The sequence below is a fragment of the Corvus brachyrhynchos genome, unplaced genomic scaffold, assembly GCF_000691975.1.
Source record: "Corvus brachyrhynchos isolate BGI_N302 unplaced genomic scaffold, ASM69197v1 scaffold122, whole genome shotgun sequence".
NCBI lineage: Eukaryota > Metazoa > Chordata > Aves > Passeriformes > Corvidae > Corvus > Corvus brachyrhynchos.
The window spans coordinates 766,756-783,217 of record NW_008236778.1 but is presented as its reverse complement, the minus strand read 5'-3'; the positions used below and the strand labels follow the sequence as shown (position 1 = coordinate 783,217).

General features: G+C 58.7%; 1 protein-coding gene across 5 annotated transcripts in view; it reads left to right on the top strand.

The window, feature by feature from the left end:
- MEF2D (myocyte enhancer factor 2D) overlaps positions 1–16,462 on the top strand; it is a 100,698-nt gene that overhangs the window by 74,630 nt on the left and 9,606 nt on the right. For 4 of the 5 annotated variants that reach the window (XM_017727907.1, XM_017727904.1, XM_017727905.1 and 1 more), the window contains exons 5-9: positions 3,132–3,342; positions 6,029–6,085; positions 9,592–9,782; positions 10,133–10,153; positions 13,312–13,546. In XM_017727907.1, coding sequence (XP_017583396.1) covers positions 3,132–3,342; positions 6,029–6,085; positions 9,592–9,782; positions 10,133–10,153; positions 13,312–13,546 — 715 coding nt within the window. The remainder of the gene's footprint in view (positions 1–3,131; positions 3,343–6,028; positions 6,086–9,591; positions 9,783–10,132; positions 10,154–13,311; positions 13,547–16,462) is intronic. The other variant, XM_017727908.1, reaches the window with a different exon arrangement.

Here is a 16,462-nt window from a genome sequence, read left to right as displayed (position 1 = left end):
CCTTGGTGAAACCATTGTGGCTGTCCTGACCCTCCTTGGCTCTGGCCAGTGCAGGAGCGTATTGCTCGTCTCCTCTCCTCTACTGCAAATACCTCTACTGAGGCCAGATTAGGGCTTCCTTTTCCACCCTCTTTTCCCCAAAAAACCAGATTTTTGTCTGGGTTAAGATCCCAGTGTTCATGTGAGCTGGTGGCGGGTGCCAATCCCTCACATCCTTGCAAAGCTCAGCCTGGTTTGGGCTATTCCACGTTAATTCCCCCCAAATCCACCGAGCCCTCAGGGCAGCTGGTGGCCGTGGCAGAAATCCAGGGAGGTTTTAGCCTGTGATCCCGGAGCTGTCACTGGCACCGGGGTGGCATCAGGACAGTGCTGAAAGGGATTTGTGTCAGGAGACGGGAGGAGGAGGGGGACACGTTTCAAATTAGTTGTTAGTTCAAGGGAGCAGAGACTGTTGATGCAGGCAGCAGCTCTTCGGGGGATTAGCCCCGAGTCACTGCAGCCGTAATTAATGCTGCGGGAGCAGGGGGGGGGCTCCTTTTCCAGGGGTGGATGCAGCACAGCAAAAGTGACACACACAGCTCCACCCAAAATAATCTGCCTGCTTTGCAAGCCCCCACAAGTTAAAATTCTGGCTTTTCTTGAGAACTGGGCCTTGTGAAATCCCCAGGTTTTATTTTGCTGACTCAGTGCTGTGTTGCTCCACGAGCCTTGCAAGGATCCCAAAATCTGCATTTCAATCTCCTAGATCTCAGGGTGGAGGGCGTGGGGAGGCTGCCCTGAGACCTGGGAGGGCTGAGGAGGTGGAGGAAAGCAGGGTGCAGGCGGTGATGATCTCTGGCAGCTCTGCTGTGATGACAAGCCCAGCCCCATGAGAGGGGTTCAGGGCAGGATTAGCTCTGTCAGGACATGGATCTACTTCAGCCTCCCCGGTTTCACTAGTGGGATGCAGGTTCCCACACCCTACCGGGGTGTGAGTGGGGTGGGAGTAGATTCCCAGCAGGACATGCACCCCCCCCACACCTGGCACAAGCCCTGCCACTGGTGGAAAATAGGCTCAAAAGCCACCTGAGCTTTGTCCTTAGTGCAGAACACCCTCGTGAGCAGGGGCTGCTCAACATCAGAATGTGTCTGCTGCAAAGGGAGGGCCCCAAGTAGGCCCCCCATCATCCAGACGTGCCAACCCAAAGGGACAGTCCATGCCCAAAAGTCCTTTCGGCAGGTGGCATTCAAGTGCTGGGTGGCTCCTCATCAGGGCATAGCATCTGGCTCCCCCACTAAACCTCCCTGGCAGCAAGGGGCCGAGCGGTGCAGGTGGAGTGTGTGCAGTTGAAGAAGACGCTTTTCCATGTTAACCGCTGGGTTGGTTTTGTGTGTGACCAGAACTAACCCAGCGGGGTGGCCGGGGCAGCCTAACGACAGCCGCGTCTGCTAACGAAGGGCCTCGGCGGGCTTCTGCCTCTGGTGTTTGCCCTCACTTCTAACGAGAGCAGAAATGGTGGGGTTTGGCTGATGCGTGCATCTTCTCCCCCAGCCTTCGGACCGATGTGCCAAGCGCCGTGTCCCTCGTTGTGCCCTCTGCGGGGCGGGGGGACCGGGCGGCCGGGGTGTGCTGGGGCAGCGTCAGCCTGACGCTCGTCTGCAGGTGCAGTGGGGTGGAGCTGGATTAAGGCAAACCTCGGCTCTCCGGCCGGCGTAGCCAGCTCACGGCCCTACCACGGCGTTGCTCGTGCTGTGGTGTGGAGGAGCTTTAGCTCTTCCTCTCCCTCCCCGGGAACGCTGCGCGCACACGGACGCGTTGGCAGTGATTTATTACACAATGCTGCTCCGGTGTTCGTGCAACGCCCAAGAAGCCTTCCTCCTCCTCCTCTGTTTCTGCTGCCGTGCAGGATGAGCTCGCGGGCTGAGCAGAGGGAGGGCTCCGTGTTCCAGCTCTCCCTGGTGGTGTAGGAATCGCTGAGCCCTGTCCCTGTGAACGGCAGCCCCAGGAGCGGTGCCGTGGCGCAGGCTCAGAGCCGCTGTCCTCGCGGCTTGGCTGCGGCCGCAGGATATCTCTGAAGGACAGGATGCCCTTGGGAGGCAGGTGGGGAGAGTTCCTGGCAGCGAGGCGTGGGTGAGCACTGTCCTACTCCTTCCTCCCATTCCCCTCTCTCACCTAAGGAGCAGGACCTATCCAGGAGCAGATTTCTGGAGGAGAGGGGGCTGCAGGGCGGTGGGGAGATGCACCAGCTGCAGTGGGGAGACCTCGGCTCCCTCTTCCCTCGCTCGTGCAGCCTGTAGGGTTCCACCTCTGGCCCTGTGATTGTCCCATCCAGTGCTGGGCTACTCTCCCTCTCCGTCCCTGAGCAAATTAAAGTGGGACTTTAGCAAAGCCCCTGCTAAAGCCTCTAAGCAGGTGCCAGCTCCTGTTAACGAAGAGCAAATCAGTGACATAAGACAAACGGCTGGGATAATTGCAGCGGGTCTGGCTCCCACAGGACGCTGGTAGGTGAAGCTGGTCCTCAACCTGCGGCCAAGGATAGGGCTTTAGCGATGCTTCTGCATCCCTGGGGTCAGCTGCTCCTTCCCAGCAGCTCCCAGAGGAGCCAGGATGGATCCCAGAGTCACCCAGAGGCTCTGTGGAGCAAAACGAGTCTTTCCCAGGTGCTCGGCCACCAGCAGCAGTGCCAGCCCAGAATGGGGATCCACTGCTGGCTGCCTGCTGGATGAGGAATGGCCTCATGAAATCCTTGCCAGCTGCTTGGGGTGAAGGGGAGTGCCGAGCTTGGCCACTGTCAGTGGTGGGGAGATCACCAGGCTGGTGCCCACCTTCATGCTCTGGGCTGCTCCCAGCCTCTCCTTCATGGCTGCCCTGAAAATACAGGGGGTAAATAAATACAGCCTGAGAATGAGGCCAAAACAGTTGTTTGCAGAGCTCTGGTGTGTCCGAGGGGATAGCCCATTGCTCTTCCTGGTGTTCCCCTGTGGGGAACTGGGCTCTGGTGCATCCCTCCAAGGTGTCAGTGTGGGTTCAAGCGCAGCACTGGTCAGCAGTGGATGTTTGAGGAGACCTGACTGTGCCCCCTTGGTCAGCAGCTGTGCTGTGCTGCAGGAACTCGGCTCTGGCTCCCTTTTACCCCCTGCTCTCTGTTCAGTCCACAGTGCCCGCTCCAAACTTCGCCATGCCCGTGACGGTGCCAGTGACCAACCAAAACACACTGCAGTTCAGCAACCCGGGCAGCTCGCTGGTGACCCAGTCCCTGGTGACCTCCCTGCTGACAGACCCCCGGCTCCTGTCGCCGCAGCAGCCTGCGTTGCAGAGGAACACGGTGTCCCCGGGGCTGCCGCAGCGGCCAGCCAGCGCAGGTGAGCCACACCGCCACCTCCTCATCCTTCCTGCCTGGCTGGGCTTGCAGCACTGAGCATGAGGCATCCCGGGAGGGAGGGGACACCCCTGCTGCTTCCATCCCCTGTCCAGGGGTCCGCATTCCAGCTCCTGTGGGTGGCAGGAGCATCCTGGAAGGGTTGTTGCCCCTCGGTGTGTGCTCCTGCCTTCCTGCCAGACACTGATGCCCTCTGCTTGTGCCTTGGCCCCAAACTTGAGGGCAACCTCCCCACCTTACCTAGGTCTCTTTGGGAGCTGGATCCCTGCAGGGATCTGTTTCAAGGTTGGGCAGTGCAAGATGAGTCACCCGGCGCCATTCCCGGGCTTGGGGGTGGCTGCCGGCATCCTGCTCGCCAGTGGCACTCCGGTGACATGGGACTGTTGCCTAAAAAGGGCTGTTGCGAGTCGGGCCGTGCTGGTTGCAGTTGGTCGCGGGCGATTACTCATGTGGCCCTGCTGACAGATCAGAGGAGCAGTCATTTCCAGCAGGGACCAGCGGTGGGTGGCAGAGGACAGGGTGGGGGAGAGGAGTTGTCACCCGTGTCCCCTGCAGTGGCGGCGGGGGGGGACAGGGACGATGTGTGAGCACAGCCCGGCTCTCCTGCAGTGTGATCATAAATAATAATAGTGTGCAGAAAGCCCCTTCCCGCTATTTTGGATGTCGCAGATGGTCTGTCAAAGTTGCTCGGGCTGCAAATGGCAGAGCTGGTGCCAGTGACCACTCGGATGTCTGAGCCCTCAGCTGTGGCCCCTGGGGCTTGGAGAGCTCCGGGGAGCTTTGCAAAGGGGGTGGATTTGGAGAGAAGGGCTGGCTGGGAGGTGCCTCCAGAAGCAGGTTGTGTGGTGGGCCAGGGTGAGCAGGAGGAATTGCCTGGCTGGGATGCAGCAGGAGCTGTGGTTCAGAGACAGCTTCTTTGCTCACTGCTCTCACCGCAGGGTCTCTGAGGTGCCTCGAAGTACTCAGGTGTCAGGATGAGGCCCCGGACCTGCAAGACAGGGATCATTCTGCTCTAGGACTGGTCCCAGGGAGCAGCATCTCACTCCAGGCAGGGTGGCAGAGCCCTCCTCGGGCACAGGCAGCCATTGCTCTGGCTGCAGGGATCTCTTGCCCTCTTGTAGGCCCCTCAGCTGAGAACAGAAGAGGCTTCCTGGTAAAGCAGACCCCTCTGGGGGCTCGCCGTTTCCAGCTCACTCACTGCTCGTTTGAGGGGGATCATTTTGCGGTTGTGAGCGCAGAGGTGTTCCAAGTCCGGCCATCTGTGTCTCATTCACTCGCTGCCTGGGACACGGAAGAAATCCTGTTTATAGGAGCCAGGGCCTTGCATGTTAGAAAAACTCCTTTTTTCCCCCTAAATCCTTTTTAGCATTGCACCGGAGCTGGTTGTGTTGTTTCCAAAGCAAATGCACTGCAAGCACTGGGTGGGTGCCTTGGCAGTGCCTGGTGCTGTTGGCTTGGGGATGGTGTGGGAGAAGGGCAGCCAAGGGGGGGTGTACAGGGCTGGGTGCGGGGTTGGCATCACTCACCCCAGGTGGTGAGCCTTCTTTGGCAGCATACGCACCAAAGTCCGGGGTGCAAGTGGGGTCCCACAGCAGGGCACACCTGCAAAATCCTGGTGGAGTCCCTTCTCTGGGACTTTGGAGGCACAGGGACGTCTGGCTTTGCATCCCCATCCCTTGAGGGGAGGGTGCTGCGGTGTCACATTTGCCACATTTAGTGGGTCACTTCACCCTTTCTCAGACTGCACAAGTTTTGGGACCACTGCCCTTCCCAATCCTGCTCCCATATGGGGAGCAGCTGTGCTTCCCTGCACGGCAGCAGCTCAGCCCTCCCACCCTCCTCCGGCTTTCAGGGGCTCACTGCAAGCCCAAAGCTGAGAGCCATGGGCTGCATAGTTTCTGTCTCAGGTTTCCCCATCTGGGTTGAGAAGAGCTGGGCAGTGGTTAGAGGTGGGGTTTGGCATCAGAGGCTCCTCATTCGCCAGCCCAGGGCTCCGGGTTGACTGCGGTCGCAGCTCCGGAGCCTCCGCGCCGGCTGTTGGCTGCAATCGCCGCCCGCGGCGTGGTCAGGCAGCCCCGGCTGGGGAATAGGTGGCTTTCAGAAATAACTTCATAACAAGGCAGAAAAAGATCAAGTCTTCTTCCAGGCGAGGCAAAATGTTCTGGTTTTTGGGAATAAAAAGGTCTAGTTTTTCCCGGCCTGGTGGGGAGCGTCGGCGCTTTGCAAGCACTGGGACCACGGGAGTCTGGATCGTTGTGGTGTCCTGGCAGTGTGGGATGGTTTCCATTCGGTGTGAACATTACAGGGGGGATTGTGTTTCCCGTCATGCTGCTGGGGCTCTCTCCTCCCCGGCAGCACCGGCCCCGCGTCCCCCAAAGGGGGGCTTGGAATAAAATAGCCGCAGTGTTTTCCAAGCTGCCTCCTTTGGAACAGGCTCCTGTGCACCTGGCTCCTTCCCAAAGGAAACGGATCTGCCTGGATAATGTTTCCCAACCTGATCACCAGGAATGCTGCTCATTTTGCCCAGCACTTTCTCCGCAGGAAGGCAGTCCTGCTTTTTTCCCTCTGCCTTCCTCCGTTGTGCTCCCTGCTTTCTTGCCCCCCAAAAGCAGGGATGCTCACCCTGTTTCTACATCGATGGTGATCCCATCTCTCTGCTTGCTTTGCAGGGGCGATGCTTGGGGGAGACCTGAACAACACGAACGGAGCCTGCCCGAGCCCCGTGGGTAAGTAAGGAGCCTTTCAGCCCTGTGGCCCTGGCTCCATGTGATGCTCCTGCCTTCTGTTTCCCCACGTCCCATAGGATTTTGCTTTGCTGTTCAGCACTGCCGATCCATAGGGAAGCTCTGGGGAAGATTTTGCTGCTCTTGGCAGTGGGAGGGGTTGGCATGTGGAGCTCCAGGCCAGTGCCTTTGTTTCAGTGAAGACCCCCGTGGACAAGGAGTCTCCATCTACCCTGGATCTCGGGGAGAGCTGCAGATCAGGGAGGTGACCTGCAAAGACCAGGATTTGGGCAGCTCTGGGTTTAGCTCCTGGTGCTGCACAAAGTTCTCCGCCGTCCTCGGGTGATAAGTTAATACCCAGTTCCTCCTTGCGCTTGGGCCCTGTAAAGGAACTTCACTGCAAGTTAAAAAAGCTCATTAAGGGCCCTTTTCACTGCGAGAGCCTCAGTGCTAATGAGGTTCAGGCCTCGTGGCTCAGCTCCTCAGCTGTAAAATGCACTAACAATATCTCCATCCCCACATCTGCCTCTGCTGTCTGCAGGCTGAGGATGTTGGGCCACTGCTGGTGTAGCACGGCCCAAAAACCAGTGACAGCCCTGGGTCCTGCTGGGAAGCAGCTGCTGCTATCGGCACTGGGCTTGGCAGTGATCCCAGCCTTGGCAGGGCGGATGCCATCCGTCCCAGGGCAAAGGCAGCCTTGCTCCTGGAGCCTGACTCCTCCCCCCTTCTGGGCCTTCATTGCAGTGGGTGTCCAGCCAACAGCACGGAGGAGGAGGAGTGTGGAATTCCACATTGCCCCACTTAAAACCAGACTGGAGCCGGGTCCCATTGGTTGTGCGGGTGGGGTTGGTCCAGTTGTGGTTCTGCAGCACCGTGGCCACCTGACCATGTCCCCTGCACTCTGGCCACTCCCAGGAACAGCCATTTCCCTGTGCTCTGCAGCAGCCGTGCCAGTGCCAGAAGGATTTCTTTGCAGAGCAAAACCTGCCAGGGTGGTTTGTGGGGCAGCATTTCCCCAGCTTCTCCCAGCACCCAACACGGAGCTTTGCTGATCCTCGAGGGCAGAGGGAAGGGGCCATTGTGCCGCGGCCCCCAGGCCCCTTTGCGGCCCCTGTTCTGTGCAGCCGCCCCCATGTCAGCTGTCGGAGCAGCCATGGCGGGTGCGGAGCTTGGCAGGGCCCGTGAATGTCAGCATTGACGTCACCGGAGCATTCCCTGCGTTCCTGCTGCCACTGCAGGAAACAGGCCTGAGGAGCAGGGACAGCCCGGCTGTGGCCAGCCCCGGACCCCTGCTGTCCCCAGACCCCCGCCCTCCCTGGGGCTCCTCTCCTGGCTGAGAGAGGGGACTGTGGCTCTGGTCCTGGCTCTGGCACTGAGCTTGCAGTTTTCAAATACCTGGTACATCTCTTCCTCCTCCTCCTCCTCCTTCTTCTCCTCCTCCTCCTCCTCCTCCTCCCTTGCAGTCTCTGCAGCACTGAGTGATCACCTGCTGCCTCTGAGTCATCAGCTGCGGGTGCCTCTGGCCGGATCCTGCAGCGATGTCGCTGTATCCCTGCATCCTGCCCACGCTCCATGGCGTGTGCCACCCTCAGGATGCAGCACCCGGTCCACCCCTCCTGGTCCGTGGGGGGATGCTGAGCCCTGACTGTCCCCGCTCAAATTCACACCAGGGTGGTGCAAAGGCAGCCCAGAGTGCTCCACTTTCAGACTTTTTTTGGTGGGCGCCCTTGGTTGGGAAGTCCTGGTGGGAGTGTAGCCCTTCTCTCTCTGGCTCTCAGGGGTGGCCAGATCCATGCTGGGTGGACACAGCAATGACAGCAGCAGGATTGCCCAAGGCCACCCATTTTTGGGAGGGAGTGCCAGCACTGGAACCCAAACCAGCTCCTCTCCAGCACAGGGAGCCACCCCAATGCACACCCCAGGTGATGCACAGATAACATGGTGTGCCTCAAACAGGGAGTCACCATGAGAGCCCTGTGTGCATCCGTGCCAGTGCTGCCTTGGGAAGGAGAATATCAAAGGGTTTAACATTTCTTTTGGCTTTTCCGTGGCCACCAGCACTGCGGGTAGCCAAGATCACGTGGGGAATTTCTGCAGCTTCGTTGTTAATAAATCTGAAAGCCAGGGGCCTTGTGAGCAGGATTCCAGCAGCTCCTGGTGCACGGAGGTGCCGGGGCCTGATGCACCAGACACACGCCTTATGCACGGCTGCTCACGGTGATTTGGGACTGGGAGGACACCTTGCTGGGGACAGGAAAGCTGGACCCCTCCCTCCATCAGGGACATGGATGCCAGAGTTGCCAGCCTGCAGCAGCCCGGCCACCACGGGTGTCCCTGACAGCGGCTCCCAGGCACCCTCTGGGGCAGCACCTCCCATGCCCGGTGCCATCCGTGGGATCAGCCCTGCTCCCTGGGAGCGTGGCCATCCCCTGTGCCTGGTTCCGCCCATCACCGCTGTGTCCAGCCCTGGGCAGCTCTGGGGAGGCAGCGGCTGGCGCTCGGCCCCCACACGCTGCGGCTGCGGCGTCAGTGCCACCAGCCGCCTGCTGAAATGCAGATGCAGCGCAATGGTAGATGTGATTAATAATGCAATCAGCGACCTATTTTTCCCGGTCTAACGTGCAATGAATATGAGGGCTGAATCCTGGTGATTGCTGAACGCCTTTCTATCTTTGGGGCCTATTCATGAAAAAAAACCAACCCTCATCAGAACAGTAATCTGATCCAATTTATTCCTTTCCTGATGTTCATCAAATCTTTTCCTTTTTATTTTTTTTCTTCCTTTCCTTTCTTCTTTTTTTTCCCTTCTCTTTGCACATAAAATCCTTAAGTGGGGCAGCAGGAGGAGGAAAAGGAGGGAACCTTAGATCTTCAAAGGGGCAGTGGGAGCAGTGAACTGAGGCCTCACTCTGCCACAGCCCCTTTTCACTGCTCCAGTACCATAAAGAGACCTTAAAAGTGAATGTACCAGTAATTACCCATCTTGGCAGGGCTGCGGTACCCAGCCAAAGCACGGAAAGAGCCTGGCTGCAGATCAGGCTCTGAGATTTGCTGGGTGTTACTGCAGGAACAATGGGGAGTTCCTGCAGGGTTGAGGAGCTGCCCTGAGCGCTGGGGACTCGGGCCCACTGCCTGTCCTGGCTTCATCCTGCAGGGTGAGCCTGCTGGGGTGCAGGAAGGTTTTGGGGAGTCTGGGGGGATGCAGTGCTGCTCTCTCACAAGGAGGAGCACTCATGGAGCTTGGCAGGGCCCGTGAATGTCAGTATGCCACTGTGGCACCACTCACCATGGTGTTTACCACAGCTGTGCATTCACCATGGCCATGTGTTCACCATTGTGCATTCACCATGGCCATGTGTGCACCATCACCACTCCTTCACCACCGTGCATTCACCATGGCCATGTGTGCACCATCACCACTCCTTCACCACCGTGCACTCACCACCGCCGTACATTCAGCCGTCGCCATGCCTTCACCTCCTTTCTCTCTGTCACCCGTGTTCCTGCAGGAAATGGCTACGTGAGTGCCAGAGCCTCTCCGGGTCTCCTTCCCGTGTCCAATGGCAGCAGCCTGGGCAAGATCATCCCGGCCAAGTCCCCGCCGCCGCCCTCGCACGGCACGCAGCTCGCCGCCAACAGCCGCAAGCCGGACCTGCGCGTGATCACCTCGCAGAGCGGGAAGGGGCTGATGCATCATCTGGTGAGTGCCCACAGGTCTGCTGAGACTCCAGGTGGGCTGGGAGTGGGTCCCCTGCCAGCGGACAGGCTGCGGGGGCGTTCGGTGCTGGAGCAGATGCAGAGGCAGGCAGTTGTTCTGTGCTGTAGTGGTGGGAACTGGCTGGGGCCATGCTGGAGGGGAGATCCGAGGAGGAAGGCTTGGATTCCTGCATGCACCACCCTGGCTGGTGCAAACCGTGTGCTGGGCACCACTCTAACCTGTATGTGCCCCATGGAGGCGAGGGTGCGGTGCCAGTGAGCGCGGTCGCAGCGGGGATGGGGTGCTTGAGTTAACGGTGCCTCTCGGTTCTCTCCCTGTTCTCCCACGGACAGACCGAGGACCACTTGGCTCTGGTGAGTTCCCTGCTGAGTGTGCATGGCGGTGTGGTGGGACGTGGGCTGCTTGTCCCCTTGGTCCTGCCCTGGCTTGGCGAGGCATGGGGCACGCAGTGGGGGTGGACACTGGCTCCTTTGCTCTGTGTTGGGAATGCGGCGGGATGTGGGCACCAGCGTTATATCCAGTCCTGCTGCAGAAAGTAAATCCCAAGAAAAACACGCTTTTAGGAAAATCCCTATGGAAAAGAAGGGGCTGACATGAGCTGCAAAGCGCCTGTTTCTCCACCAAGGCCAAAACTGCTGTGTTGGTCCCCCTGGGAAGGTCAGCCAGGGTCCCTTTGGGGACTGTGGAGCTGGGCTGGGCACTGCCACTGCCCTGGACCTGCCCATGGAGCTTCACTGGAGCCACTACAGCTACAGCACAGGAGGACCTGGCCCATTGCCAGCACATGAGAGATGGGAGTAAATCAGGCTCTTCCCATATTAAGGATATTATTTAAAGCTTGTGTAAATCCACTGGCTGGCTGGTGCACTCCCTAAACCTCCCTTGTGCATGGGGCAGTTTTCCGTGTTATTTTTATGGCTTTTTTTCCTCTCCCTGCCAGCAAAGTGAATGCCACCTTGTTTGTGGCAAAGATTCACTCTGCTCCATTGCTATTCTGGTGCAGGGCAGATGAGCCACAGGTCAGCGCAGCAAGGGAAGGGCAAGAGCTGCTGTGGGATGCAGGTCACGCAGCTGGGGAAAAGCTCTCCAAAAACACAGGAGTAAGCCAATCCCTCTGGCAGCCTGCAAGGAGACACTCTTGGCCAGGGCAAGGATGGGCCAGAGCTTTGGCAGACATGAACTCTGCTGCTCTTTGTGTCCCCAAACCCTTCTTGCTTAGTGGCCCCCTTCCAGCATCTCTGTACCTCAGTTTCCCCATGTGTGGAGGGAGAACAGTCACTCCCCACCTCCCCATCTGCTCATTCCTGATCCCACTGCCCTTGGCATTCCCTGAGCACTGCACACTGAAGCAGTGTTGGGTAAAAATCCACTGGGGTGGCATTTGCAGTTCTATTGTTGGTCTGAGTTAACCTGCTGGGTTTTTGCCAGAAGTGAAAAACATCCTCGCCCCAACCGAGGTGGCAGGAGGGGGGTGGAGGGTGATGAAATGTGGCCAGGGGGGGACAGGGACCTTGGCGCTGCTGGATCAGGAAGGGGACTGCAGAGTGTTGTCCCTGCAGATCCCTGCTGCCTGGTGCAGATGCCCCCCTGCTCTGCTAACCTTCTCCCCAGATTTGCTCCCTCCATATTGCTCAACCTACACAGCAGATCCTCTCTCCAAATGGCAGCTCCCGCCTCTTTCCAGGCGGCTGCAGGATGAGTCAGTGGCCCCTCCGCTGCGTCCCCGCTGCCCGCAGCCCCAGCCCTGCCACCCTGGGTGCTGCTCCTGCAGCTCTGAGCATGCTCTGCTCCCTTAGAGGATTCCAAGAGGTGTTCCCCCATTTCTCTGCACACTCCTAATGTGCCAGGGGCAGCAGGGTCCATTCACCCTGGGAGCATGCTGCATGGTGTGTTACCGACTGGAATGGCAGCTGGAGCGTTGTCTGTGGGCACGGGGTGTGAGTGGCACCATGTGGGGGGCAGCTTGCACACCTCCTCCTGCATGGATTGGGGTGAAAATCGGGGTGCTTCCCCCAGTGCAGCTGGGGCTGACATCCCCACACTCGCCTTGTGGTGTAAAGGGGGTTTGTGGGGCTGGTACCCCCTGCCCAGCCAGTGTCTCACCAGCCCAGCCCTGTGGCACGGCCACACTCGTCCTTGTGCCTGTGCTCTCCCAGGAAAGCTGCAGAGCCCCGAAGAGAGGGGCAGAAGGGATGGGGCTGTGGGGGCTGCATCCCACTGGGCTGGCTCAGGGTCTGGTGCAGGCAGGAGAGGGACAGGGCTGTGTCTTACCTTCCGTGAAGACTTTTTTTGCCGTGTCCTTAACCCGCAGCAGTGGGCACGGCCAAGGGTGGCTGCCAGCAGGATGCGTGCCAGGAAAACCCGCTCCTACAGCCCCCCACAGCTTTAGCAATTAGAGCCCTGGTAATCGCCTTCCCTGGGCCACAGGAGGGACCTGCGGGCTGGGCAGTGTGTGGGTGCAGGGTGAGCAAATCCTGCACAGCTGGGTGCTGTTACCCTCCAGAGGTGGCCAGGGCAGGGTTTTAGCCTCCAGCCTTGTCCCAGGAGAGTCTCCGTGGCCATGGGGAAGCATTGCACAGTCTGTGCCCAGCCCTGCAAGGCTCTGGGAGCCCTCGGTGGCACAGAAAGGCTGTTCCCTGTGTCCCAGCCAGCCTCCTGCCAGGCGTGATTTAAGCTGGGCACTGCCCCAGTCTTCACAGGGTGACGTGTGCTGGGGTGCTTCGGATTAGAGTCAAGCCTCTTGAGTCTGATTTAAATCAGATCAGCAGAGACAGCCCAGATTATCTGCCTTGTAAACAGGGCTGAATCTGACCTATAGATCTGCCCACGTAACTGCCTGGAAAACCATGGGGGGAGGTTGGTGTGCACTGGTCCAAGGGCAGAATTTTTCCACAGTGGACCTGCTAATACCTGAGTCACCAAAACCTTGTGAGGGCACCGAGCCGGCAGGATGCCGAGCACTGGACTTCGAGTTTAGGGATGCCAGAGTCCCTTTAAAATCCTGAGGCCAATGCTCAGCATCCTCAGCTTCCCTTGAGGCAGGGGCTTGTTTTTGGCCACCAGAGCTGCAGGGAGGAGGCATCGGCTCTGTGCTGCCTCGGCTGGTCTTGGTTTGCTTTGGTCCCTTTGTCACTCCTTGGCAGCTCAGCAAGCCTCACACGCAGCCTCTGGAAAGCAGTGAGGAATTGTCGGAGGCGTCCTGCTGATATTCCCCCTCCATGCACACAGGGACATGGCTGGTCCTGGTGGGTGAAGCCCAGCCCCGGGCAGGAAGGGGACTTAAGGTCGTGACCTGCAGATGAGAGTCACAAGGTCCAGAGTGTCAGTAGCTGGTGTGGTTTGTACTTTGCTTTTTTGCAGTGTGGAATAGCCAGAAGATCAATCCTGCTTATCCCACAGTCTCCGTGCTCAGTCCCAGTGCATGCCCAGGGGGTTTTGGGGGGCCACAACCCACGAGAACGACTGATTCTAACCATCTGGGCTTTAACTCCCTCCCTGTTTGCTCCCGCAGCAAAACACACAGCGGTTGGGTGTCTCTCAGGCAACTCACTCTCTGACCACACCAGTTGTTTCCGTGGCGACTCCGAGTTTGCTGACACAGGGGCTGCCCTTCTCGGCCATGCCCACAGCGTACAACACAGGTAAGACATGGCCAGGGCAGAGCTCTAACACAGGTCAGACGTGGCCAGGGCAGAGCTCTCGGATGGGCCAGTTAACCCGAGAGGGAAGTGTGCTGCTGCAGGCACGTGCCTGGTGCTCCCCGAGCAGCTGCAGTGGTGCTCGTGGAACTCGCCACTGCAAGACCTGGTGGAATCCAAGGACTCCACAGGCTTAAAATCAAGGGGAAACTCATTATATTAAGTGGTGAGAACTCATTGTCATAGCCAGAAGGGCTGTGAGGGCTGATGTAGCCATTGCACTGTGCAAGTGGATGCTAATTACAGCTACACCCATCCCCGGGCTCTTGAGAGCTCAGGGGATGTCGTAATAGGGGCTTAATGACAACAAGCATAGGCCCCCAAAAGTTTGGGAAGAATGCAAACCAGCCTGCTCATAGGCCCATCTGATTTGGGCTGGTGGATTGAAATCAGCCCGAGGCGACAGTGACAGCACACTTGCCCAGACAGAAGGGTCGTTCATCCGCCACCTGTCAGACCTCCACCAAGACTTTGAGGACTTGCTGGCTGCCTGTGTAACTTGCTCTGGCTCAGAGAAAAGTTTGCAAAAATGTAAAAAGCTGCTTGTCTGGAAGAACCCAGAACTGGCATGATGGGAACTCCCTCTCCTAATTAGTAGGTGTAGCCCCGAAGATGCCGGTTGTGCGTGATGAGGCTCCTCTCCCTGCGTGACCATGCGGTTCACCAGCCAGGCTGGGCACAGCCAGAGTACCCAAAATAGGTTTTAATTGAGCCCTGTGCCGCTGCTCAGGGTGGAGGGGCCTGAATTTCGGCTCTCTGTAGTTATTTTTTCTCACAGCTGACCATGGGTAGAGCCGTGTTCCTGCCCAAGTGCCAGTGGTGTCTGTGCTGAGGTGTTTGCTCTGGGGGTGAGTGTGGGGGGCACCACTGCAGGGTGCAAACTCTGAACCTGGCAGTTCCACCAGAGCTGCCCTGTTAATTGGATGGGAATTGTCTTGATTTGTGAAGGGTCTGGAGCACAAGGAGCTGAGGGGGTTCAGCCTGGAGAAAAGGAGGCTCAGGGGGACTTTCTCACTCTCCAGAACTCCCTGACAGAAGGGGGCAGCCAGGTGGGGATCAGCTCTGCTCCCAGGTAGCAAAGGGCAGGACAAGAGGAAACGGCCCCAGGTTGTGCCAGGGGAGGTTTAGGTGGGATACTGGAGAAAATTTCTATGTGGAAAAGGTGTTCAGGCTTTGGAACAGACTGTCCAGGGCAGTGGTGGTGTCACCATGCCTGGAGGGATTTAACAGACGTATGGCTGTGACACCTGGGGACATGGGTTAGTGGTGGCCTTGGCAGTGCTGAGGGAACAGTTGACTCGGTGATCTTGGATGGCCTTTCCAACCCAAATGATTCTGTGATTCTGTGATGCTGCAGAAGTGATCATGGCATAGGTGGCAGAGGAGTGCAGATGCCCTGAGCAAACTCCCAGCCTGGAGCGTTGCCACTTGTTCTTCCCAGGACTCACCTGTTAATTGGGTGGATATTATCTGGATTTCAGGCTCTGTGTGTGCTGCAGTTGTGCTGAGCTGCCCTCTGGCCAGAGTTAAGTGCCCTTTCCTGTGCTAGCTCTGCCACCAGATTCAGTCAAACCTGACCATTCCCAGCTCTGTGATCTGGGGTGGCTCCAGCTCAAGCCCTGGTGGGGGCTGCAGGGGCAGCCACTGTCAGCAGTGAGTGTCAGGGGCTCCCAAACAAGAACAGCCGGTGCAGGGGGTGGAGGATGGTGTGGAGCAGGGAACCCGCTGCCAGGACATCGGGTGGGGTGTGCTGGGGATCCGCCGGTGGCGTTGGCAGCAGTTCAGCACCGGCACAGCCACCTCTGTGTGTGCTGCAGGGGTGGGGACAGCCGAAACCACGAGACACCCAAAAGTGGAGAGGAAGGGGGAGGAGAGGGTGCGAGGAGGGTTTGATGGGTGTCTGTGTCAGGGGCTGACATGGCTGACCAAGGTTTGACCATCTCCTGAAGGAGCAGCACCTTCCTCCCTGGCTTTCACACCCTTTGTGAAACTCCCCCCTGATACCAGGTGCTCCAGTGGCATTTTTGATGCTCCCGAGGTTCTGCATGGGAAAGGCGTTGCCCTGCAAGTGGGGAGGGGCCCCGGGGCGTGGGGTGCCCGTAGGGAGGGGACACGGTGACAGCTCCGTGTCCCCATGGCAGGCGGGGAGCGCCCCCTGCTGCCACCCGGGACACTGCGCGCGTGGGGCCGTGCCAGGCGTGGGTGCGGCTGTCCCAGGTACGCCCCAGGCACAGGTGAGGGTGCCCCAGGCACAGGTGGGGATGCCTGAGGTACGGGTGGGGCTGTCCCGGGCACGGGTGAAGGTGCCCCAGGCACAGGTGGGTGTCAGCTGCCAGGGTTCGCTGCCCCGGGAGAGGAGGAAGTGTGTCCGTGCATTGTCCGCCTAGCTGGAGGTGGCTCTGGGGGTGTCTCGCATGCCCGTGGCCCTTCCTGCGGGGAGCCAGACATGGCTACATCACAGGGCTGCCCTGGCCACTGCTGTGCCTGGGGGCAGTGACACTGGTGGGTGTTGTGGGGGGTGGAGGATGGAGGTCCTGCCAGCAGCTCATGCCTTGAGGGTGGAAGACAACTGGATGTAAGGAGGAAATTGTTTACACTGAGGTTGGTGAGGTGCTGGCACAGGTTGCCCAGCAAAGCTGTGGCTGCCCCATCCCTGGAAGTGTCCAAGGCCAGGTTGGACAGGTCTTGGAGCAACCTGGGATAGTGGAAAGTGTCCCTGCATGTTGGACTAGATGGCCTTTAAATGTCCCTTCTGTGGCACTTACTTGACGTAGTGTTTGGTCATAGGCTGGACTGGATCTCTGAGGTCTTTTCCAACCTAACTGGTTCTGTGATTCCAAGGCAGGCCATTCCAAGAGGTGTGTCCTCTGGCCAGCATCCCTGTGCCCCTCACAGCACGAGCCGATGTTCCATGCATTGTGTGTTCGTGTCTCTTGCGGGTCTCCATCCTCTCTCAGTGCTTGC